This window comes from Megalops cyprinoides, chromosome 4 (assembly GCF_013368585.1).
Source record: "Megalops cyprinoides isolate fMegCyp1 chromosome 4, fMegCyp1.pri, whole genome shotgun sequence".
NCBI lineage: Eukaryota > Metazoa > Chordata > Actinopteri > Elopiformes > Megalopidae > Megalops > Megalops cyprinoides.
The window spans coordinates 16254327-16280952 of record NC_050586.1 but is presented as its reverse complement, the minus strand read 5'-3'; the positions used below and the strand labels follow the sequence as shown (position 1 = coordinate 16280952).

The following is a 26626-nucleotide window of genomic DNA, read 5'->3' as shown; positions in this document are numbered from 1 at the left end:
AGAGAAGCAAATCGAGGCAGCAGGAAATGTCCTGTTTTTCTTTGGCTGTAAGGGGGAGGGGAGCAATAGATAGAAAAACAGAGGAAAGTTTGAATATAATAATGTAAACTGTCATCTTTGGCAAGCGAACAGGATGGCAAACACCTTTTACTGAGGTCCCTTTAAAGTCTAAATGTATCAGGGATTTTGCTGGGCTGACTGCCATAAAGACTGTATTTAGAACAGAGGGAGAGGCACAGGCAACGCTGAGCTGACTTCAGCTGCAGTGATGCAGTCTCCCAGGGGTGTCGTACCCGTCTCATCAAAAGACAAACAGGCACTGGTGGCCTTCACACGGTAGGAGCAGCCAAATGTCCAGGAACGCCTATCAAACGATAGTGCAGGCTGATGAGTGTCCGGCCCCCCTCTCACTCTCAACCTCCCGGTTCACCGTGACTCTCCCTTTGTTTTATTAAATATCCTGTTTTGGTGTCACCATGGAGACCGGGGGGAAAACAGCAGATTTCTCTGCTGGGCTGCGTGTATTTCATCCCTCCTGGTTTGGCAGGCCTTCATTCTCCATTGTTGGAGTCTTACGCCATTCATGGGTGGAACTCGCACCCTCCCCCATTTTCTTTCGAAACGCTTCACTTGAGGTACTACTGCAGAACCAAGGCTAATCGCGCAGCAGTATGTAAACAGTGTTAGCAGGGAAGGAGGCATTCCTCAGATACACACTGGCCAGCTGTGTGGAGTCTTGGAGCTCCTGGTGTCGGGCTCTGCATCCCTGTTGAGAATTTGCTGAGCAACTCCTCTCTCTGTTTCCTTGCAAACTGACAGAAAGAGTCATTCACCCTCTGACATATCGGAAACAAAAGTCACATTCAGGGTGTCATGTCCGTATGTGTGGATCCTCTGACAATGTAACTGCTGAGAATGAGCAGTATCAAATGTGATTATGGAGGCTTTGGTACATGAGACTGGCACAAGCCTGGTTTGAGGGTTTGTTGTTTGCAGCCGTTGTCTACGCTGACTCTGCTGGCCTCATCACATGAAGCGCAGCAGAGTTTGGGGGGTGGGGGGGGATGGGGGCACAGTACAGATATGTACTATCATCAAGTCATTACTGGCCATTTTTAAATTTTCTGCCATCCTAGGAAAAACCTTTTAAGCAGGTTTAAGCAGGTGCAGCACTGAGAGATTCTTCTTAATTTCAGTTTGAAAGAATGTTTAATGGTTCTCTGTGGTACATATACAGTATATGTCTAGACGGGAAGAAATTGTAATCTAGTACTGTCACCACAATGCATTTGGATTTCATTTCATAAGAAAACGACAGTAAGTGACTGCATTAATTTTACACAAACTTATGACAGTCATAGCCATTTGCTTCTCTTTTTTGTTTTTGAGTTACTTTCACCAGTCTTCCCTTTTTCTGCTGTGAGCTGTGAATTGCTATTATTATGTGGTATTTATTTTGAGTACTTATTCCTATATTTGATTAGCACACACTTTCAACTCTATGAGTAATTAATCAAAGGTCATCCTACATGCATGACATTAGCAAACCTATTATCAATCAAAGCAGTGCTTTTCATCAAAAAGTGTGACTACACCAGGCTGACAATGATCCAGAAAGATGCTCCTGAGAAAATGATGTAGGCGAAAATGCCTGACCATTGAGAAAAATGGAAACAAAATTTCATGTATGACTTAGGGAGATACAAGTATACTGCATTCACATTATTAGTGTGCAGCATTTACCAAACATGTAAAAAGGGCATAAATATCCACATTACACATTGTCAAAATGGCAAGATTTCAGATACAAGAGATATAAAAAGATATACAAGTATCAGTAATCTCTTCTCTGCAATAATCTCTGCTCAATTTGCCAGGTCCACGGAGGTTTGCTATTGCCTGCCCCACTGGCATCCAGCATCAAGAAACTTGTTGATACATTTAGTATCTGTCTGCTTGGCGGGTTAGGTTTACCATCCTTGCATACTTATTATGATTGTCTTAAATTGTGGATTTGTATTAGAATACCTGCTGTAAGATTACATTACATTAAACTAAATTATTATCATTTAGCAGACACTCTTATCCTGACTGATTTTCACTGTTTATCTAATGAAGTGGCATGAGAAGTTGCTCCAACAGGACAACACTAACCACATATGAACAAGCGTTAACACCAGAAACAATGCCGAGACAGCAAGCGCATGCATAGATTGTTATGTAAGTGCAATACAGTATACATAGCCTGGACTATACCATTTCCAGTAAAATGCTAACACATATCCTGAAGTAAATCTTCGCGTCTGATACATAAAATTCTGGTATACACTTCCACATATATACATACACATAAGGAGAACAAAGAAATCAAGCTTAGGTAGGGCAGCTGAGGTGTAGCCTGAAGAGGTGGGTCTTCGGTCTCCAATGAAAGATGGCCAGTGTTCTCGTATTAAGCTCGTTCCACCACATAGGGGCCAAGACAGACAGTGGACGTGACCAGGATGCATTCTCTCACATATAACGGTTCTGCTGGTCTACCCTGAACAGCCTCGCTTTTATTTTGAAAACCTAAGCTGCATCAGTGGGGGAACATTAGCGAGGTAAGCCTAAGCATGGCCCTCTAGAATAGAACACAGAATGGGCAATCACTACACACACGGTGAGTACACACTTCACTGCTACCGTTCTGGTTGCCATTGTACACTGTCTTATTCATCACATCTAGAGATCTGTCATTGTTAAACAGTCTAAAGTGTTATAAGTCAGTGTACTTAGCTTCATGGTGGCAAAATGTCAGCCAGCTAATAACAGTTGTACATTAGCTGTGTGTCACTGCCTTAAGTGATGATGAGACAAACAGATCAAGTGGTTTTAAAATGTAACTGCTGATGCATCATTGGATGCAAGCAGGGATGATTGGACCTAACCCAGTCAGCATGGTTGACAGCTTCCCAAGGGTGGACGTACAGCATCCGTCTCTCAAGTTTAGGTGGAAATGAAACTTCCCGGGTTGGAAAAATGAGGGCTTTGTCCTAATTGCGAAACGTACGAGGCAGAAGAACGTTTATTATATTAGGCAAATGAGGTATTGCATCACAGGATGAGGATGACTGTGGAGTCATATAAGCCTCCCATTACTGGTGCAGTGGAGGGAACAGCTCCACCAACAAAAGGGCTCTATAGTCCAGGAAGTGCAATCAGCAGGCTGCAGCGGTCTACGCTAACCGGTGAGTACCTGCCTCTGCTGAACTGCATAGGACTCTAATTAGCCCCTCTTGATCGCTCCAGTATAGGGACACACTGGGGTTAGGTCTACAGGGCTATCGGCAGCATTTGCAGGAATTCAGAGAAAAACAAACACTAGGAAAGAAATATTTTGTACCTACTGCATTCTTCTCTCCGGCGGAATTCTGGCACGGCCATCCGCGTTTCTCCCCAGTTTGCGTGCAGGAACTGAAGCACAAGGCGATCAAGTGATTCGCCTTAAGCAGGACGCTTGCTGATCAGAGGACAATGAGGTGGTTGTGACCGGGGTGGGATGCTCGGGCTCTTGACATGGCTGGTAGCACTTGTGAACTGAGGAATGGGCTTCAAAGTTTGTCAAGGGGGTCGGCTGAGGGGGAGACAGGGCCTGATGCAAAGCAGTTTGCCGAAGTGCAGACTCTATTACTATTACTGACTTCTACGGGGAAATTACTATTACTGGCTTCCATGGGGAAAATGACCAATTGAAGAAAATCATGTATTACACTTCATCGAGAGCAGCAAAGGCTCTTCTCTAAGAAAAAATGCTTTGGCTGAATGTACCAAACATTTATAAATCAGCTAAAATCAGATCTTCCTTAGTACGTGCCTAGTACTTACAAGGAAAATTGGTCTGAACAATAATATTGCACTGAACTTGTGATTTTTAGGGAAGTTTCAAGGGCACTTATAATAGCTAAGATTCTCTCACTCAATGGCTATTTTTTGCTTTTTGCCATTTTTAGCATCCAGCATATTTATAAAATAATTTTGTCACATGAATGTTACAAGAGAGTAAACAAAACTGATCAATGTCTCTGTTGTCTGCATGTTGTCTGGGTACATTGTATTGCGGTATATAGCCACCGTCTCTACTTCTGTATTCCAGCTGGTTAATTTACAGATGACTGCTTGTGAAATAAAGCAGAATGGAAGCTGTCCACACAGAAGTTGCCAGTGATTGTGAAAGTTACCTATATTTATATACATTTACATGTTGTAACAATTATTATTTGAACATCATTTTGTTTTCCAAGCAGAGGTGGAATTAGGATGTCTTTTTTAACCTGGTCCATTTTATGGACACTCCTTAATAACATCTCTTCTGGAAATTGGGTCACTGGTGAATGTTTCGTGCTATCGTGTGATAAAGAAGCAGCCTGCTGAGTGAAACGGAGGTTGCTCTGGCAGGAAACAGGCTGTCATTCCAGTGGCTTTTCCCATTGTGCTGCGCCGTTAGCGCTGGGAACTTCATACCGTAATCTGGAGGGTAGATATGCAGCAGCCAGCAGAGGTGATGTACTAACTCACAGTTTTTACTCAGAGTAACGTGTCAATGAAATATAACAGAAAATTTGCATCTGGATGGCTGCTGAACAGATCCACAATGGCAGATAGTGGTAAGAATATCTAATCTTAGCTGTCCAAATGAAGACAGGGATTGAGAAATGGCTAAGATGTTATTGTGCCTCACGCTTGTTTGATGACAAGAAAGTCCACTAAAGCCAAGAAGAAGGGAATTATGATAATGAAAATTTGTGTGCGTGTGCGTGTGCGTGTGCGTGTGCGTGTGCGTGTGTGTGTGTGTGTGTGTGTGTGTGTCTGTGTCTGTGTGTATACGGTACTGGTAAAACATTTTGACACACCTACTCATAGAAGTATTTTTCCTTGTTTTTATTATTTTCCACTGAATAGAATAATAGTAAAGACATATGAAAACACAAAGAGTTATGCAATGACTAGAAAAGTGTTAAACAAATCACAATTGTCTTCTATTTTAAATTCTTCAAAGTAGCCAAAAAAATATTTTTAAATTTTTTTTTCACTATTTACACTATTTATATTTGTCTATGAAACATATTTCAAGCATTTAAGTCTTTAGATCAAAATGTCTTTGAATGCATGTTTCCCATTTATATATTATAAATTTTCATATACGCCCACATATACATACTAGTATGACCACATCAGTTGCAAGCATGCAATACTTCAGGGTTCTTCTTAATGTTCAAGAGTGCTGCAAAATCTAAACACTTGCCTTGATTGGATATTATCACTCTCTGCACATAAAACTAATGGAGCTTTGCATTTTCATTCAACAGAGGGCCTCTGAAACAAGGCCGGAAATAAATCATAATATGAAAAATTCTGGCTGTGTCATTAAATCATTTCAGCTTGAAGTGATCAGGGACAATAGCTGAATCACTGTTCTCCCTTATCTATTGTGGTGGTGGTGTCTTTTCGGACACTACTTTCAGATACTATTCAGAATCTTGGAACAGGAACAGAAGTGTCTGAGCACAAAATTTGTCTTCATATTCCTCTCACTTTTCCCAACATGTACAGCCCATATTGTTATGGAAATAAAACTGAAAACTTAAAATGCTCTTTACTGAGAATTTTAATTGCATGGAAACATTTTTTAAAACACATGCTACATTTTTTTGTCTTTCAAAACATGTTGAAATGAAAACACACACACATGTATATATGTATGTTATATGTCTATATGTGCATGTATATATGGTAGATAGATAGATAGATACACAGTAGATAAATAGATATATACATGTACATATGCTTATTCATGCCATAGGTCAGCAATAAGGCTACATCGTGGTCATACTGCATAAGGCCCATTAGAAGTTTATGTGTCATTTTTATGATGCATCCCCTGAGACTTACATTGGTGCTTTTTTTAAAAACATGGCTAGTGCAGCTCTAGGGGAAGGCAACGCTCAGCAGAGCCTTGTGATTCCAATTCATTTTTCAAGTTGCCCCTGTGAAGGTCAATGTGGGTGAACAGGCATGAACAGTTAGTGGGATAAGCAGCGGTCACAAGACACCAGGGGTCTTTGTGAGAGCTGCAAGACCTCGGCAGGTTCACTCTGCCTGTTTTCACAGGGATAAAATGTGAACAAAGCACAAATAATATCAATCTCAATGATGTTATTCAACCAGGAATATGTGTCAGATGTTCATCTGAACAAACCCTTTTCCGCAAACCCATGTCCTTTTGTTCTTCCTTTACTTTATACCTGATGATTGATCTGTTATTCAGTTGCCACTTCCTATTTACGCCTCTGACTCAGTTCACCCAAGTATGGTGAGACAGATTTTAATTATAGACCCCAAAGCATTCCAGAGAGAGAGGGAGAGAGAAAGAGGGAGAGAGGGAGAGAGGAGCAGGCGTGGGAGAACAGGGCACAGGGTACTGTGTCAGATAAACACTGTTGGACTGGCATGCCAAACCCATAGCATCATAAGGAGTCGGCAAGTTTAGTGAAAAGGGTAACGCAATCTCTGTTTCCGCAGACAATAATGGGGCAAAAGCAAGACAAGGCCGTGGGAGATGGGTCTGCTGGGGCTGAGCAGGCAGCCGGCAGCGCGGAGGGGATTCACTCAGACTCTGGACAGCCAGGCAACGGGCGCAGCGAGGGAGCGGAGCAAGGAGGAAGCCCACGTAAAGAGGCTGGTGGAGACAGGGAGGATCCTGGGGAAACAGGCGCTGTGGGCTTGGAAACCGGCCCAGGCGGGGAGCCAGCAGCACCTGCTTTGGAGAATCATGCGAGCGGTCATGGAGCAGCGAGCCCCCCTGCCGAAGCGGGGGTGAGGGAGGGAGGAGACGGAGAAGGCAGGGCCGTTCCACTGACTCAACAGCAGCCAGAGACAAGGCTGTGTCTAACACAGAGCGCGCAGAGCGATCAGTCCAGCTCACAGCTACGCTCAGCTGAGACCGTGACCAAAGAGACGGCTGCTCCGGGGGGTGAGAACAGGGCTGAGAGCAAGATGGAACATCCAGCAGGAAACTTTGCTTCTTACCAGCAGCAAGACCAGGATATTGACTGCCTTTCTGATACAAGAGCTGGCACTGTCACATCCTCTGGCCCAGCTCCAGAAGACTCTGGCACCTTTGCATCTGTGGGTGCACGTCCAGCAGAGCTGGTTCAAGAGAAGTTTGCGGAAGAAACTAAGAGGGAAGCTGGCTCTGAGCATGAGAATGAAATGCCCGCAAATGAAAAGGTCATGGTTAAAGATGGCAATCCTCATTTGTCTGCAGTGGGAAGAGACCCAGGAGAATCACTATGTGGGATATCAGAGTCTAGTGCCGAAAATATCACCATACACCCTGATCATTTACAAGAAGTCACTGAAGACCGGGATAAGTCGCTTTCTGGGATATCAGAGACAACTGTAGGGAGTGTCTCTGCGCTCTCTGATTGTGGTTTTCCTTTGGAACATTTACGAGAAAGGGAGGACCCTGGAGAGGCTAAGCAGCTGCAGTCCTTACCAGAGGCACTGAAGGTCATCACTCAGTCACCAACAGGAGGGATCCAGCCCCACAGCCTTCAAACATTAAAAGAGTACAACGTCCTTCCATCACCAAGAGATGAGGTTCAACATTTGCCTGAACGTGTTCACACCATGGAATTTCTTCTCCAAGAACATCCCAGTGATACAGACATTCATGTTCTTACTGTCCATGATGATAACGATACACAGCAAATGTCAGGCCTACCTGCATCAGCTGGAAGTGACCCTTTGTCTGATACTGAGGTGTGCCAAACCTATTATGTGGTGGATAAGGCAGTGGTTTCAGAAAAACAGCAAGGAGAAATTGCAGAACTTCATGAGCAAGAAGTGAAGGCAGTTCAGTTGGGTGGAAAGACAGGGGAGAGTACACCTTATCCACACATGGAGAACACAACTGCAAACCCTCCTCCTAACTTAGGTGGAGATATTGATGAAATTTCTTTTACATACGAAATGCAAAAAGAAACAAACCTTGTTGAGACAGTTCCATTGTACATCAAAGAGGATGAGCAAACGGAGATGTCTGCATTTGTCCAAAGTCATGGAGATCCCACACATGATGATCCTGTGGTTGCTCACTTGCCTGCTTCACAGACAGACTCTGAGGAAACAAGCAAGGCACCAAATATATGGACAACTGAAATCAAGTCCATTGGACGTCCATCGGAGAAGGATATCAAAAAAGACAGTGACAGAGCTGAACCAGAAACTGCACGGACCTGTGAAACTACAGCTGCCAAATCAGAGCTGGGCATACTTTGTGAGGACAAACAAGGCAATGACAAAGAGCCAACATCACAGAAGGCAAGGATAAAGGACTTTGATCAAGATGGCCCTGTGTGGAGCAATGTCGATGTTGGATCCATGGTGTCTTCCTCCTCGTGTGCATCAAAAGAACAAAACCCAACTCCACTAAATAACAAAGATGATGAGTTACAAGAGCTGCCTTCCACTTTTCTGGCTGAAGAAAAAACAATTGATGCCATATTTAGTCTTTTCACTGAACCCAGAATTGAGTGTGAGAAGAAGGCAGGCGCATTAGATCCATCCGGGTCAGAGTCTGGATATGTGGACGGTTTAATTATGGAAGACGTGGTCTCAAAAAAGCCACAGGCTATAGAAGATACCTTCTTAGCTCCATCACAGACTTCAACTAATGTGGTGGACCACCCGCATGCTTCAGACAAGCAAAACCAAGATGCAAAGGTCCATCGACTGGAGGTGGCTATAGACAAGGCATCATCAGATCCTTTCACAGAGAAGTCAAGTTTAAGTGGATCTGATCAGAACAAATGTGATTTATGGATTAGTCCCAATGAAAAAAAGGCACTGTCTTCTTCCATATGTGTGCTCCCTATAGTGGACCCACTCACTCCAACTTTGGCAATTAATGAGGATGAATCACAGCAAAAGCAGGCTGCAAGTGTACAGTGTGAGCAACAGCCTGATAATTCTGCTGAGGGCATCTGTCCTCCACTTGAGATTAAGCTGCTCCCTGAGAACAAAACAGAAATGCTAAACTCACCAAATTCGGAAGTAATGTGTGAGCAGCATTCAGAGAACAACATCATGACAGAAGCAATCACGACATCACTGAAAAAGGAACAGACAGAGAGTTTGCCTTTAACTTCAACAGAGATCATCCTGAAAGTGGATCAGCCTCACCAGGCATGCCCTGCTTTTGGTGGCCCCTGTGACGAAGGATCACTTGGGTCTTCCACCATATCTGTAGCACAGGATGATCCTCCAACTCCGTCGAACACCAAAGAAGACAAGCAAACAGACGGGCCTTCAAATTTAACTGTGGATGAAAATCACAGTCATATTACTGTTGATGCCTTTCTCCCAGCCAGAGCCGAGACAAATATTAAAAAAGACACAATATCCTCCATGGAAGCCTCATATTTATCATCCTCAACAGACAAGACTGATACAAAAGAAGACCCCTTTCCTGTAATGAAAAGTCCACACATTCAAACAGAGGCTGTCTCAGTTGTATCAGAAACCAGAATGATCGTTTCAGATGACATTGCACAGTCTCAAGAGAAACAAACCAAAGGAGACAAGCTTCATCTACAGGATCGGAAAACAAACTCAGGTCCTTTGTCGCAATCTGTTGTAAAGGAAGAAGGGGCAAACCAGTCTGGTCAAAACTCTGCTTTAGAGCAAGTCCAAAATGTCCCTAAGACCAGGCCTGTCTCTGAGCTGATAAAGGAGACAATTCAGTTGCATGAAAAGATGAAGACCCAGGACAGGACAAAGCCACCCGAGGTAAAGGCCGATGTTTTGGAGCAGGGGCAGTCAGTGAGGGTGGCACAGATGAAGAAGGCCTTTGATCCTCCCAAAAAAGAAAAACCACTCGAGAGGAAGCCAACAAAAAAAGGTAAGATAAAATACTACAGTTACAAGGCATTCTGTAAAAAACGCAAACTAGCAAAGAATTGTTGCTTTGTTGTAATGTAGAACTGTTGAAAATTAAAATAATGTTTGAGACTGAAAATTTCTGAAAGTTTTATGATTAGTAACGCAGGGCATATAAATGAAAGCAGTGTTTGCAATCGACCCGCTATGTTTATCAGATGGTATTTTGCTGTCTGGTTGATAGAAAATAATGAATAGTCCTAATTCAGTGCTGTGATTGAGTTGAAGGATGCCTGCTAACTGGTTGTCCAGCTGGGAAGCAATTCTTTGTTCTTTTGCAATTCTGTTCTTTGTGTTTTTTTTTTTTGGTGTATTACCCAGTGCATACAGTATACAGTACCAGGCCCTGTACAGTACAATACAGGATATTTAGTCAGTTATCAAAGGCAGCAATTACCTAATCTATTTCTGGTTAACATTACATGTTCATTTTATACATTTCCTGGATGTTTTCATCCAGCGACCAAGTAGATATTTTGAGTTTGTAAATTTGAATGTGTAAATTCCATGCATGTGGATGTTCAGTAAAATATATCGATTCTTCTTGATTAACTAGGAATTGATTTAAAATAGAGGAAGACAGCATTTGTTCTTTTTAAATGTGTCCTATGTAGTCATTGTGCCACACTTCAGATATGTGGGCTAAACTATATTTTGTACTTCCAAATGATGGACTGCCAGTGTGAAGTCACAGTAAAGAATAAATTCCGTTCTACATGGAGGTGAAGGCTCTCAGGGAAGAACAACAACAAAAAACAAGATGCTGTATTAAACTGGGACTCTGTCTTTATTGAATGGCAGTTCTGTATTGTTAATGTTCATGAGGCAAAGGTGTAGCCAGCTGAGAGGAAGCCAGAACAGTGATTACCTTAGAACAATCAATCAGAATGGTCAGATGACAACATACCATTTGGGTGAGGTTGATACCAGTGGCTCGCAAAATAAACATGACGTAATTCCAATGATGCTGTCTGTCGGTTTGACAGCTACTGAAATATTGACATTAGCATTGATTGTGTAATTTATTTAAAAAAATATATTTTTCAGCTGGAGCATGTGTGCATGTGTGCATAAAGCCTTCCTAGTATTACCAGTGAACTCTGTAGAAGGAAATATCCCTTTGGTGTGTTTGTGTGTCCCTTCAGGGAAAAAAAAATGTTTTGTATTGTTTTTGTGGGAAAGAATGTCAAAACTGGCAGAGGCAAATGTGGTTTCCTGTCATGAACAAACACAATTCATTGCTAAATAACTATGGCTAATTACTCCCTCTTCTCACTTACTTATAAATTAGCACTATCCACACACACCGGAAATCACTGCTGTAATGAGCTTGTTGCTAAAATGGACATCACCCATTGGTGACAGTTTATATGAGCACACTGTGTCTCCTATCCTGGATGCCTGGATTATTTGGCATGGCTCGGTAAACATCCCTGAAAGTGGAAGTACATTGCTGTCCTGCTGTGTCATTACCAGCACAGCAGTAAACTATTAAATAAGTACATCAGATAAACTAACATCCTATTTAGGTCAGGATGTACTAGTATTATATTGATGTAGGACAGGAATATCGTATTTCACTGAAGAAAAAATATTATTTGCTAATAACACAACACACACGCACATACACATTTGCGTGCGCATGTGTACACACACTTAAGAGAGAAAAGGGTAGCTTATGGCTTTCTGAATGATCCAGACAACCCCATGTGATCAATCACATTTTCCTCAGCTGGGAGGCCACGGAACTGAACATATCTCTGGATTCTTTGTCTAAATGTCCTTCTTTCGTGGCTTGTGTGTGCACCAGTATTTATATTTGTTGTGTTGTAAACAATCATCAATCAGAGACAGTTTCCTTGGAAATATTTACTTGGAAAAATAGTTACTGGAAACGTCTTCTAATACAATGTGATAAAAATAATTTTTGAATTAATCTTTGAAATTCCAAATAATCTGTACTGCTAATTACACCTAATTTACAGATCTTAGATTTAGATTTAGATTTATTTTTCATGTTAGATATACAAGCAGTGATGTTTCTAAAGACTCTATTTCTATATGAATTCAGCTGCCCAGAAAATAATTGTATTCAGAAAATAACATTATTCGATGACAATTATAAAATTATTCCAGCAAAGTGGTTTACAAATAGCAGAATAAAAGAAGAATGCACTCATGCATTTAACACAGTTCCCACTGTGGCAGAAGCTGAGGTCAGTTGCCAATTGCTACCGTCACACAACAGTCTGGCCACATCCCTGAACTGGGTATCTTAAAATGGATCCTGTCACGTTTCTTCCCGGTTAATACAGGTCAGTCAAACTTATGAGGATGTGACTACCGTGTTTTTTCTTACATCTGAATTGAGATTATTTAAAAATGTGTGTTAAAAAAGGTTTTCCAGGACAACAAACAGGTAGAATTCTTCATACTTCACAGATAAATTGATGTATAAATTTCCCTACACTCAAATTTGAATTAATTAATGAATCTATCCACCCTTTTAACACTGTGGAGATATAACTCGAAGTATGTTACATTTAGTACCTTGTATGTCATTAAGATAAATAAAAGGAATTACATCCAGCAAGTCCCATTCCAATGATAAATTCTAACGACATCCACTAATGAGAAATTGTAAAACAGCCCCACCTAGTGGAAAATTTATACACGGCATTTAGATTCAAGTTCATTTCCAAATAATTTTGTGCACTCCAAACTATGCAGAGGTCATGAATAAAAAAATGTAGGTAACGACAGTGAGATTAACCTACGGCATGGCATTATGATAACTCACAAACGCAGCGCATTATGAAAAAGTCACAACCACAAGACTTTCAATATAATCTTACACAGCTATTTTGGAAAGTCATGCATTGAACAACTAACATCTCTTGATTTCCATTGTATTTTATCACTCTTACATCATTCATTACAGTCAGTTAGCAGCTGTTATCCAGAGCAAAGTACATAGGTTACATGTTTTACATGTTATCCATTCATGGAGCTGGATATTTACTGAGGCAAGTCTGGGTTAAATACCTTGCCCAAGGATACAGCAGCAGACCAGTAACCTTTCAGTTACAAGCCCTGCTCCTTACCACTATGCTACACTGTTGCTATATATTACTATTTTCACGTATAGAAAATTATTTGTATTCATTCGTATATACACGTGTATGTCTATTTTACACAACATTGCAAGCCTATTACTTTTAAAATATTTTTACAATCGAGTTTTTTTTATCATAATTGTAACTTTGGTTCATTAAATGATATACGCAAAAAATCACTGAATAATTATGAATAAACCTTTTTTTTTCCAGTGACCGTGAGAGTAAGGAGGGACAAATGCAGAATACATGATCTGACTTGAAGCCAGAAGGCACGTTTCACTGGCCTGCCCTAACAGTGCAAGATTTGTCAATATTTTGCTATGAAGCTAAAGGGCAGTATTAAAAATAATAACAATGAAAGAACACTTTACTGCAGCTCCAAATCTACACATGCACTATGAGTACCAATGCTTTTACTTGCCAGTTAGCTCACATTTACATGGAACTGTTTTGAGTTGCTTGTGATTTTAGTCTTTACCTAGCTCACAATTTAATTTGAAACTGGCGTCACACTGGAGGTAGACAGAACCTAACACGGAAACGTTATTTAAGTTTGCAAGTTTGCAAGGTACATCAGAAGAGATTGACCCGGAATATCAAGGTTATGCAGAAAAAAATGTAGTGCAATAATCTCTTCATTAACAATTACTAGGCTACTGTTGATATTTGTAATTCATCAAAATGTTTTTTTTTTCACAAATCCACATATTGGATATGAGAGAAAAATTAAGAATTTTGGATATCAGTGACAATGAACAGGAAATATATCCTGGGAATTTAAAATGTTTTTTCCATGGGGACCACCTCTCCTGAGGTGACTTGCTCACAATATATAAATGACAGGAATGATCCTCCTTGCCTCAGAGATACAGATATCTACATTCAGCCAGGCTTCACATCATATCACTCACACAGTTAAACACACTTGATGCTGGCAGGTGGTGGGCACATTTATTTCTGTATGTCTGTAGTGATTGATTGTTATGTCCTAACAGGTAAATAGCTGAGGTTCTGTAAGTGCAATTGTTTTGAGTGACTCAAATATCTTATAGGTTTGAACCATGTACAACACCTGTCTGTCTGGTTTTCTTGAAAATTTAAAATTTCATTTAATATTGTTGTTGTGAGAAGCAAAACGAATTTAAGAATTTTGACAAGGCTATGATAGATCTTACGTTTTGCTACACTCTGACCACTGTAGCATAGGGAAGTGCGACTGGTGAAATATCCTGAAATAGCTGAATTTGTAGTTTCAGCCATGGGTCATGGGATCCCAACGGGTCCTTGCGGGGCATAAAAGAGCAGAACAATCGCTAATATCGACAAAACAGTCAATTTTAGCAGTAGCAATAGCATTTATTACTTCCAATTGTAAATGATAGAAAAATGTGACTAAGAGGCGGCCAGGTTTTGGATGGGGTTAACTCTCATTGTACTGTGTATGATGACACAACGTGTTCCACTGTTCTCATACAAGCAGTTTCTCAAATACGCTAGCTATCTATACAAAACTTTCAAACTAACGAAAGTAGCCGGCAAGTTGCCAAGACGACTTTCTCGTGTCACTCCAACAGTCACCAAAGCTAGCCATGGGTTTGGATGCAGAACATGAGAACTTCGAACCCTTTCCTCAACGCTTCGCACGGACACACCGCCGTGCCTTTTTCTCCCTCTATTTTTTAACACCCGCCTTTCGTTTGCGAGGGTTGGAGCGCACTCAATGCGCTTTTGCATGATAGGTGACCATAGATGCCGCTCAGCGAAATTCCAAACGTGTTTCGTTGAGGCGTGTGGAGGCGGGGAAGAGAAAAGGGCGTTGCTTCCGGCGCACTGGTGCCAGGGATCTGGGGAAAAGAACAGGCGAGCTAACCAGCGGCTGCGGCAGGGAGGAAGCACACGGATAAACCCTCGGCAGGAGAAATATACTGTTTTAAATTATTCAGATTTTAAACCAGGGATATTTTACACTGAACGAGGAGGTAAGAGCCAATAACTTATCTTTACGGAGGAAAAAAATCCTGTATGTCTTTTAATGGGTTTGAGCGGCGTGGGGATGCACAGTGAATTTTTCCTGGTTTTCCCGTAATTGGAAAAGAAAGCAGCCAAAGCAAGCTAGTTTTGAGCATCAGCGCTCATGTCGGTATTCATATAACGCCGGCCAGTAGTTTGATATATTTAAGTTAAATGTGAGTAACGTGTAATGTTAACTGTGTGGGATCTGCTTGTGCCGTTAGTTGGCTTTCTTGCCAGTTTCTTAGATAAGGGAGAATTTTGTCTAAGGTTGTTACGTTAGCCGCTTTAGTTTGAATTAATGTGAAAATGAATCAGCTAGTTAATGTAAATTATCTCGGTTGAATATTGGGAAGAGGTGTAGCCTGGCACGCTGAGTGAATGAATAGACACGATTTTTTCCATTTCTTTTTTGTGGCTGCCTAAGTTAACTGCCAGTAAGAGAACTACTTTTGGCAACCTGTTCAGCACGCTAACCAGCTAACTAGTTACAGGGAACAGCGATTGCAACACTCCTGAACTGTTCTGACTGAAAGACCTAGTTCGTTTTTTTTTCTTTTCGTTTTTCCTCGCCTGTGCTGAGCTGTCTACTTTGTTAGTTATTCTTACCAGTTAATGTGGGCTAACTGGCTAAATAGCTCGTTAGCTTGTCAATGTAGTGAATGGGTTTGTCCTGTGAAATTCCTTTTGAAGTAGGTAGCTAGTTAGGTGACCAAGACAAGTGTGTGTAAGCTTACTGAACAACAGTGTAGCTCGCAATGCTGTACCACTGCTCTAGCTGTCTGGTTTGCGAGTGAGCTACGCGGTTTCAGGTAGAGAAAATCAAACGCTGCATTGGTGATGTGAAGTGACTCACCGGCTAGGTTGCTGGGCATCGTTATTTGCTTGGGGAATGCACCACATGCTAAATCATGATCATAGGTGTGTCTGGCAGCGGAAAAAACACCCTCTTATGTAATGTTTTCTGAATTTTTAAATTTTGTTTAAATGGTTTGAAAATGTCACCCCAGACTCTGTCCGTTCGATGGCTTTTGTGGTTATCAATAAAATAAGTACACTAATCATTAATATCCTGAGCTTTGGGCTACGTAGCTTGGCTGCCGTCAGTGATCTTTTTCATCGTCGCTGCGCATTTGATACATTGTTACAGCCGGCTGAGAATACATGGCGCGTGACAAATTATGAAATTGACGCGACCAAATGAAGTGCGTCCGTAGACTTTACACCGATCGTAAAAACGTGACGAGTTTGCCTTTTGTGCATAATGCCGCTCATGACTGATGTCATGCCTTGCTTGCTTGCCTGCTCGCCAGTTAGCTGCCGCGGGCGGGGCGGGTCACATATGAATGGAGCTGTAACAAATGTTAGCTACGTGCAGTGTATGGAGATCAGGAGCGGCTTAGTTAATGATTGACCCCCGTGTTTTACGCTCTCAGCTGAAATGCGGTTGTTTTTTTATTTCAAAATCTATCAACAACGGTTGTGTGCAGTGCAGAGGACATTGGGTTCCTCTGCAAGTCGGACGTAGTTGATGCTGACCCTACGCAACCTTGTGTGTGTTTACGACTACAAGCACCCTCGCTTTACATACTTAGAGGTGATTTGCTGGGACCACAGATTCTATGCAGTCCTTTTCAACAGTGCAGTCCAGTTTCATTATACTTCATTGCGTGACTGTTGGTCGGAAGAAGTGTACTTGGAATGGCAATAGTTAGCCAATTATGACGTCTGTGCACATTGTAGCAAACTTTATTCAAGAGCAGTGGGTGAAAAATATACAGCTTCAGTGCTTAGTTTGTGTGTTTATAATGTCATACCTGTTATTGCTTATACTTTTTAATCACTGGAGGCATCCCACATCAAGTCACAGAGATGGATAGATTTCCTGTTTATTTTTTATTTGTTTACTGGGGCTCTACTGTGCTTTACAAAAAATAGAGAATATTTCCCCTGTCACTTGTGTTGATGCGGGCTGTGGGCCATGTAGTGTGAGGCTGGAGAGGAGGATTTGTCGAGGGTGCGGAGCATGTATGATGGTTTTCGTGGCCTCACCACGTGTCTGCTGCAGTGTATCCTGGCAGATGTTTGAGCGCTCTGGGCCTAATTAGAACAGTTCTTTCTTTGAGGCACTCTTGTAGAGATTTGAGACATGTTTTTTAACATGTTGGCTGTTAAAATTTTGGATACGCTAATTCCTGTGGGTAGTAGACCCAGCTGACTCTGGGAAAACTACCCAGCTGCAAGGGAATCCAGGTGAAAAAAGGACGGTTTGACACAAAGGTGCATGTACCAAAATATTTGCATATTCCGTTCCCTCTAGGAATTCCTTTTATGGTATTTCCCCCACTGGCAGAGGCTTGGGTATAGGCTTCAGAGTTCGTTGGGTCCTGACACGCTTAGGTGGGGCTTGGCTGTCAGAGATAAACTCCGGCAGCTGTGGACAGAGTACATGGCAGGCAGTTTGCCGCAGCTTTATATTCACCCGTATATGTCATCGCTGCAAAAAAAAAAAAAAAAAACTAGGTCAGAATGCTTGGTGGAATTAGCCATGAGATATAAGGAAATGTCTGGAAGGCAGTCTGAGGACACGGTGCAGTGAATGTAAAGGGTGTGCCCCCCTCTGCCTTTGATGTGTCTCAACATGCATGTGAGGCCCAGGAACTAGTTGGAACAGGAAACCCTGAACTCACCTTGGTATTTATGATCTTGCCATAGGTCGCATTCCTTTTAGCACACTCCTCAAATTCTTTGAATACAGGGCAGGCTGCATCTCTTCAATCTATGCTGGCTTTTAATGGAATTTGAATCGGTTTGAATATCATTGTGTCGTGTCAGTTGCCAAGATCTGGCACAGGACTTTCATTTTTTTGGATATACCTGTTGAATTTGCGTGATCAAGATCAGATTTGTTAGTGGAAATCTGAACACTAGTGTTATGTATGGCTCAGTTATGGTTGGAAAAAAAAGTGACGTAACTTTAGCAGCAGCAGTAAATCTGTGAATGGATGTCCAACCATTTTCTGTGTTGCTCTTAGCGTATGATGTGGGAATGTTGATTAAAGATGAATCCTGTCTGCAGCGATGAACTCTGGTGCCATTGGAGTGATTATTTGCATCACAGTCTCAGTTTTAGTTGTTTGACAGGTGACTGGGTTCAAAGAGCAAGCAACCATTAGCTGCTATGAGTTAAAGTTCTTTAATGCTTCACCAGATTTATTTCTGTAATTCTACATTGGTGGGAATCGCTCTTTTACAGCGCGCAGTGTTGGGACAGCTGTATTCTTTGCCATATGCCTTGTATGCCCTCAGACTCAGAACACTGTAATGTAATACCCTGTTGGTCCACAAAGAGCAAGCCAAAGTGCTTTTTGAAAATTTGCCGGTAAAAAGCATCTGGTGTATTTGGCCACAACTTTGTGAGCATGACTGATGGGGATTGGAGGGATGGGGGGTGGTGGGGGCTAATTGCTTTTAGAAGTGGCTGATGTTAGATTCCTGTGTCTCCCTGAGCTCCTTGTGGCCATGTAGAAAGGGATACAGTGCACGATTTTAATGTGACACATTGGGGAAGCAAGAAGTGGTTCACTTCTCTTACACTGTGCCTCTGGCCCTGTGTCACAGCTCAGGGGATTTAAGAAGAGGATTCTCTGATTGTATTCCCTCCTTCCCTTGTCTCTGTTCTTGCATGTCCTGTAGACATTATCAATGGAATTATGAACAGTTTAGCCTGTCTGGGTCTACACTGTTGTGAGGTGTGTCTGACGTACAGGTGAACCTGGTTCTCTGCTATATGCACTGGGAATCCTCAGACCCTTTAACACAGCTCCTGATTTTAGCAGCTCTGGTGGGATTCCAAAGAGTCGGGAGTATTAAGGGGATCAGTGTACTCTCAGATTTGGGTCTCCGGGGAAAGTGGTTTTAGCGAATTACCTGGTAAAACTGAAATCATTTTTACATGTGTGTTGTGGATTAAGTAAGGTTCATACCTCTCTGGGTGAGGTATTGGATGGCTTGAAATGATTTTGAGGATATAGGTATGAATGGTAAAGAGGATTGTCAGTCATTAGGTGCCTTGTTAGGTTAGAAGCTGTTGATCTAGGAGGATTTTCCTGTAGCTTTCTTTCCCTTGTGCTGCTTGTAACTGGGAAAGCTGTATTGCTGTCTGATGATTTCACTGGTGGATTTTGGTATTTTGGGGTTTTGGTAGACCTTTGTGATAATGTACGTCCAATAAAGTCACCGCTTATATTATGTGGTGAACAGATGATATATTTGAGAGATAATAGATATAATTGAGTGATTTATCTAAGAGTGCAATAATGGAGATTTTCTGGTGAGATACAGATTTCCGATGTTTACCCAACAATGTCAGATGATACTAGTATTTTGGGAAGCTGTTTCCTGTGCAGGTATGCCAAAAATGTCCATGCCCTGATAACTCCTCCTTATGTTTGAATTAGCAGTACTATCATTTAATTCAGTATATTAATCAAGACATTGTAGAGTATAAGACAGGTTCATGCCTGACTGATTTGTTAGTGCTCCTAATCACTTTATGATAAGTGAAGGTATTTGTTTTGTTACACCATATCTTGGTATGACATAGTTGTTTGTATTCCTTGGGTCACATCATTTTTTTTTTTTTTGTCATTCGTGAGGAATTTGGGAGAAACTTGGCTATTCTTGTACAAATTGAATAGGCCTAGTGTAGAGAAACAATAAGTAAATCTGGATGAATTGTAAATGAAATTTCCCTGTGTGCCCTGTGGAGCCCCAGAGAAAACCCCAAAGTCTGTTAAGTTTGCTTTACTCTTGGTTTTTAAAACAATACAGCATTCCATTCAGTACAGTCCACGCTCTGCTCACATTGTCCTGATTAAGCAGCGAACAAAACGTCAAAATGAATAGCCAAAGAGAGGCAGAAAAATACACCTTATCTTAGTGTTGGGAATGCGGTGGAATTTAGCCGGAATTTAATTACAATGGTTGTCTGTGGTTTCTGCAGTCGAGGGATTTAGGTGGCGTCGCGTTGTGAACGACAAAGGCAGAGGTTGCCAGCACATGGAAAACATTGGCACAACATTCAGAACATGGAACACAGCTGATGGCGTGTACTGTGGGGTGGAGTTTCCAGTGTGGTCATGGAGTTGTGGTCAATTAAAACGATCTCTGCCCGTTGTCATGATTGAAAATTGACAGTAAAGCTGTGGATAATGTGAGGAGTGGTCAGCGTCCCACATGCTTAAAACCACATGTGCTACCTCTATAGCGAATGTTGTGAACTAGACGTTGTCTTTGGCTGGACAGTTTAACAAAACTCCTGTTAAAGTAGAACTCTTTTTCAGGCTTTGTTACCATTTGGGGATGGCAGTTGCATGGAGACACACATAAGGTTTTTTTTTTTTTTGTCCTCCACTGATTTGAAAGATTGAGTTGCCAGCCTGTATTAGTGTGGTTGCCCCTTGGGGAGAATCAGTTGAGGTACTGGACTGTTTGAAGTCGTCCACCTAGATGGAAGTGACACGAGGTCCTCGGTGAGATTCCCCGGGGCTGATGAGGAAGACCCACAGCTGCACACACACTGAATATGCATCCTGCCTGTTAGGGCCTGTGGCTGGTCTATGCATCAACCCCCCTGACTTGCCCTATCAGATAAGAAAGTTGGCCTATATTCCACTGTTATTAAAATGGAGAAGCGTCTGTGGGAAGAGTCATTTTTATTGTATCCTGTGTGCATTTTATTGTCGGCCTGTTAGCTGAAGGAGTGTGGGCAGCAAGGCATTGCTTTTCTGTCGCTCATTTTTCACACCAGTGCACTCTTAAATTGTCCTCAGTTAAATTATGGCTCGGTAGCAGCCTTTGTTATTTAGTTTGGGCTTGGAATGCACACCTCTGCTTTCATTTTGCCTCTGTGACAGATGGTGCTCAGGCGGAAGGGTAGGCTCATACTTGTTTGCAGAGACGGGAAGGATAAGGGGGAAAAACCTTGGTCATTTCAGTAAGGAACCTCCCATTTCAAAAGATTGCCACTGAATGACAAACATTGCGTAGGGTTATCAGACAGGGCCTCAGGAGGTTTGCATCTGTATGTTTGTGTTTTCTGGATAACTGCTCCTGTTAACTAGTGACTTAGCTAGTAGCCAAGAAGTCTTTGCCAAAACTGCCACCATCTCCCTTACCAGTTATTTTTTCTCTTTCTCAATACCTCATCTCCATTAGTTTTATCCATATCTATTGGGAGGTAACACAATAGCTTGTCATGTCCCTGATTGACTTCTTGTGTATTGGATTTCCCTTTGTCTTGTCCCCCGCAGGGATGCAGGCGTACTGTAGAGCTGAAATGTAGACAGGCTGCAGTGATGGAGATCTGATGATCTGTTTGTGAGAGGGTGGAGAGGGGGAAGGCCAGGAAGCAGAGCTCAGAGTCGAATGTAAAAGCAGGATGAAGATATGATGATCAGCTTGGGGGGGCAGGAAGCAGAGCTCAGGGTGAGATGTGAAAGCAGGATGCGGCAATGGTGACGTGATGCTCCTCACAGAATAACCTCTATGTGTTGTTACTGTCACCCACACATCTAAAAAGTGCAGCCGAGGAAGGAAGACGAAAAGGCCAAATCCTTTTAGCATTTAGGGTGCATATAATGGGATTTTTAAAAGGTTTTGCTTTTCAGTGGAGTAAATGTATATCCCCCTTTGGGGGGACTCTCTGGAGTTATTTGTGTGAGGTTTATATGTTTTACTCAGTTGAAGGATATGGTGAAGAGTGATCTAATGTGAAAGGATTTCAGTGAGCACTGCCAGGCCTGGAAGTGACCTAAGATGTTGCTGGAGAGTGGGGATAGTGCCACGGCTGTGTAATAGTATAAACATGACATGGTGTGTGTCTGATTGAATGTCATGTACAGTCTTGTTACCTCTGCCTTGTTACCTCACCCTTGAGCTGTAGTTGATCTAAGCAATTGTTTTAATGCAGTGGTTGAACTTTTTCAAAGGAAGATCAGATCTTGAGGTCTGAGAAGGATTTGCTATTCTAAGCCCCCTGAAATCAGCTTTGGGGGGGGGGAGCAAAAAGGGAATAATTAAAATCTCGATGTGATTCATAACCTAAATGTTGTGTTTAAAGAGCCAATGATCTCTGAGCAAGGGCTTTTTCATAGAGAGGACCATTTCACTAATTGGAAATCCCCCAATCTCCCTCCAGGGAAGTTTGGCCAGGCCTGGCGGGTCATATGCCATTAATTTCAATAGACATAGCTGAACACACCTATTGCATGCACCATTTGGTGGTCAGAACCTGTCATGTAGGACTAAACCCATTTTAAACTTTAAATGGTAGAAGAGATAAAGAGGTTAAGAGATGCACTTTATGTTAACTGAAGGCTCTTGGCCCCAATACCTTGGCAGTTTCTTCACAGAAACACTAGAAATGGTTGTCCTCTTGTTTGAATGTTGTTCTAATGCTTGTTCCAATGTCTTGGGTAGTGAAGTAAAGCTTGGCAGACGGTACATCAACAGTGTGCTGCACTGTGAAGCAGAGATTTTGTCATTTTTAGGAGAGACTTCATATGATGAATTGTAGCTCAGTAAAATGGTTCACCAACCTAATCTTCCCTGAGTGGCTTGCACTAGTGCGGCGCCTCGGGGAAACTTTTCATCTGAAATGAGGCCTTGATCGACGGCTTTCTGCCAAAAGCAAGAAAGCATCATCTCACTTGAGTCATCCATGATGTCACTGAGACCTCTCTGCAGTGGTTTAACCTCTTTGATGGTCATTCCCAAGTAATACTGTCAGTACTGTGACACAGAATGTCAGGATAATCTCTTCAATTCTGTTAGTGGCATTGTGGAATAATTTTAAACATTGTTACATTGTACTAGATTTTGTTATTTAAAAGTCTTTCAGAATTCTGTTGAATAGAAACTTTAGTATTTGGAGAATGAGAATATATGAAATATTGTTTTTCCACTAAACTTTCCTGACTACTGATATCATTCCATTATTGACTAAGTAGTTACCCCAAATGTTGGGGGTGTTTAGTGGATGTCTGTCCATGAAATGGACACCACAGCGCTAAAACGATATTGTTTGAATAAAACCTTGTTTTAAAATCGCAATTACAATTTGAAATTATGTTCACACTGTTGGTTTCAGGGGAAAGAAGTATGTTTAAGACAGCACCATGAGGTGTCATTATGGGGCTGAACAATTTATTCAAGTCTTGCAGGAAAAATTGTAAAATTGCCAAGAAATATTTCTGGAGAAGCTTCATCGGTTTTGATTGCATTATTTATTTATTTGTTGGACAAAACAATTTCATTCAGATTGTGTCTTTTGAATATGTAACGTAGATCACCATTTGGGGACCTTTGTGAACAAAAACCAAGGTACATTCCAGAGTTGAACCAAACCATGAATTTTAGCATCTGTTACTCCCATAGTTTATGGATACCATGTGTAATATGTGCAGTCTTCCATCTTTGGGTCAGCAGATATGTTGAAGGTTTTAGCTGGTCTTGAGGTACAGTTAGTGCTTTTGGACTAGAGCAGTTCTGACTCACTGAGTGAAGCAGATATATTTCTTCCATTTGTTTATTTTATCTTCTAAAACACAGCACTTTGTATGTTCTCTCTGTGTTGGGGACCATTTGCCATACACCATTTTGAGTTTTGATGGTTCATATAGTAGAGCTCCAACCAATGTAATTGTTTGCATTTGCATGCCACGGCATATAGCACACCACTCTTGTAAAAAAGTGGTTGCAGAGAACTAGTTCATTGTCGAACCGGAGTCAGTTAGCCATCTGTTGTATACCACCTAATTGATGAACATATTCCAGCCCTGATATCCATGGAAAGGGTGGCGGAGGGGGGGGGGGCATTGGGAGGGGAGCATGTGGTAATTGGGATGCTGAACATAACCATTTATGGTGTTGAAAATCTGTCCGGGCTGAATCTGAAATAAAAGAAGGCATTTTGGCCCTTTGGATGCCTGCAAGCACTTTGTAACATTTCCCTGTTCTTATGTCAGAGCATAACAATGCGCCTTGGTTAGAGCATACAATTCTGTCCTTCTTCAGCTCCAAGGTAGAGCAGATTTACTTGGCACGCTGCATAGCGAGAAACTAGTGGAATATTCCCTTATCTGTTTTGATTGCGCCTTGTGCTCATGGTCCCTGTGGGAACTGGAGGTCATCTGGAATTCTGTATTGTGTTACAAGGGAACATTTGTGCGATTCTCTCACAGGAAGGGGTGAGTTGCACTGATTCAGTGTGGAGGCTGCTGCAGACCCTTGAGGTCGGTGTTTTTCGAGCTGGTTATGTGAAGTGACAGAATTCTTGGGCCTACATGCAGGCCAACATCCAGTGTAAGATGAATAGTTTTTGTTGCCATAAAGGGTGTAATAGATTCATGGTTAGGAATAGATTGATGAAGATGGCAGATTGAATTCAACCGCCAACAATGAAAAGGCTAAAACAATTGACAATAAATCCATTGCAAATGTTTTAGCCACAAAACCTTTTCTTCAGCAAACAGTGCTTTCGCAAGGAAAATCCAAGTAGTTTTGCACAATCTGCATATATCCAGCCTCCCAGGAGACCATAGTCTTAGCAATCCAGCAGGTCTTGAGCCACTGGAGCGGGTTGCGACATGTTTAGCAAACACGAGTGAGCGCCCTTATTTACTCATATCTACGGAGGTTTGCTCAGCGAGGGCCGCCGGCTCCTCCGTCACACTCGGATGCGCCCGTCCGGCAGGCCTGTCTCCCACGATTAGGCTCCGGCCGGCCTACGCGTGACCGGGGGTCACACACACACACCGCGTGGCTGCATCTCTCGCTGGCCGAGCCGGGTCACCCGCTGTCTGGCTCTCTGACCTGGATCTTCATACTGAGATCATTTTGCTTTCCCTCCCAAACTCAACACACATGTGCGTCTATATGTAAGAGTAGTCATGTGATATTATGGCTTCGAGTGGCCATCTAGCTTGCTCCGGTAGCTCCCTTTGTGAGCCTGAATGAAATGGTGCTTGTGCCGAAAATGACCCGATGTCATCATGAAGATCTGCAAAACAATAGTCGGTTGAAGTGCCCCCTGCACCCAAGATGGTGTGCCCTGCTCATAGGCTGACTGAACCATATGATTTATTTTAAACCCCTCACACCCGCTTCAGTCTTTCTGCATGTAGGCTAAAGATTATTGTCAAGATTTCCATTACCAATGATCAGATAAGTAATTGAATAATTGAATCAGTTGTGATTTATATTTGGCTGAGGCACAGTCCTACTATTTTAAATGCTGAATTCAGTAAACATACAGGTAGCTGCCAAAAAGAAATCCCAACATAGTGTCTTAGTAGGGCACCACCACCAGCTGCCAGAACAGCTTAATTGTGCCTTTGCATAGATTCTCCATAGTGTATGGAGCTCTTGGAGGGATGCTACGAAATTCCTCCATGAAAAATTCCATAATTTGTTGCCTTGTTGATGGCGGTGGAAAACATTGTGTCAGGTGTTGCCCCAGAGTCTTCCATAAGTGTTCAGCCGGGTCGAGATGCGGTGACTGAGGTGGCTATGGCATATTGTTTAGATTGTTTTCATGCTCACCAAACCGGTGACCACTCCGCCCTTGTGGATGGCCATTTCTTAGTCATCAGGATAGGAATACTTCAGCATTGGATAAATGTGTTCACTCAGAATGGCTGTGTATTTATTGCTGTTTACCTACCTTGCCATCTAAGGGGTTGAGTGGACCTAAATTATGCCAGGAGAATGCACCCCACAGCATAACAGGGCTGCAAGAACGCTTCATCATGGGAAACAAGTACTCGGGCCTGTTTCTTTTGGGGTGTACAGCACACTCCCCTGTTTGGTCGTTGAGAACAGGGTGGAGGATGACTCATCTGACCATATGACTTTTTGACACTGCTGAGTAAACTGCTGCCTGTGTTCTTTGCACCACTTTACATGCAAACAAGCATTTTAGGTGTAATAAGGAGTTAATGCTCTGCAACCTGACCACAATATCCCTTTCTGAAATTCTTGACAGACCTTTCTTGATGAAACTGCATGCTCATACCCTCGATTGTTATTTGCAGTCAGCTGATTCTTAGTTGCTTGTGTGTTTTTGCCTTATGTCTTGAACCAGTGCACAGGCATCACAGTTGAAGAGTGTGCACTTTCAACCACGGTTGCCCCTAGTTGATATCTTTCCCTGACTTCCGTGCCAACATCACTTTAGCCACTGCTCCTTCTGAAAGCAAGCTGAGCAGTCTTTGTCGGTGAACCTCCTGCCAGATGTGCCATCATCTCTTCCACTAGCCATGGTAGCCAAAATCATGGGCAACTGGGCGTGCCCAGTGTTTTTTATACATGATCCTCATCTTGATGAGACGTTAATGGCTTAATTGGCTGTGTGGAACCTGCTTTCAGTATGCGTTGTGTCCCTCGTTTACTCAAAATGTTTCTTTTGCTTTGGCAGTTACCTGTAAGTTCCACAATGTTACCTGCCTACTTGGCTC

The 26626-nt window shown here is 42.2% G+C and overlaps 1 protein-coding gene across 2 annotated transcripts in view; it reads left to right on the top strand.

Annotated features, from left to right (window-relative positions):
* The first annotated feature begins 8520 nt into the window (after nucleotides 1–8520).
* Nucleotides 8521–26626, top strand: part of LOC118776018 (coronin-1C-A) — a 50836-nt gene continuing 32730 nt past the window's right edge. The window contains exon 1 of one of the 2 annotated variants that reach the window (XM_036526058.1): nucleotides 8521–9940. In XM_036526058.1, the coding sequence (XP_036381951.1) occupies nucleotides 8641–9940 (1300 nt within the window). In that variant the 5' untranslated portion in view covers nucleotides 8521–8640. Of the gene's footprint in view, nucleotides 9941–14951; nucleotides 15077–26626 lie in introns of those variants that run through there. The other variant, XM_036526059.1, reaches the window with a different exon arrangement.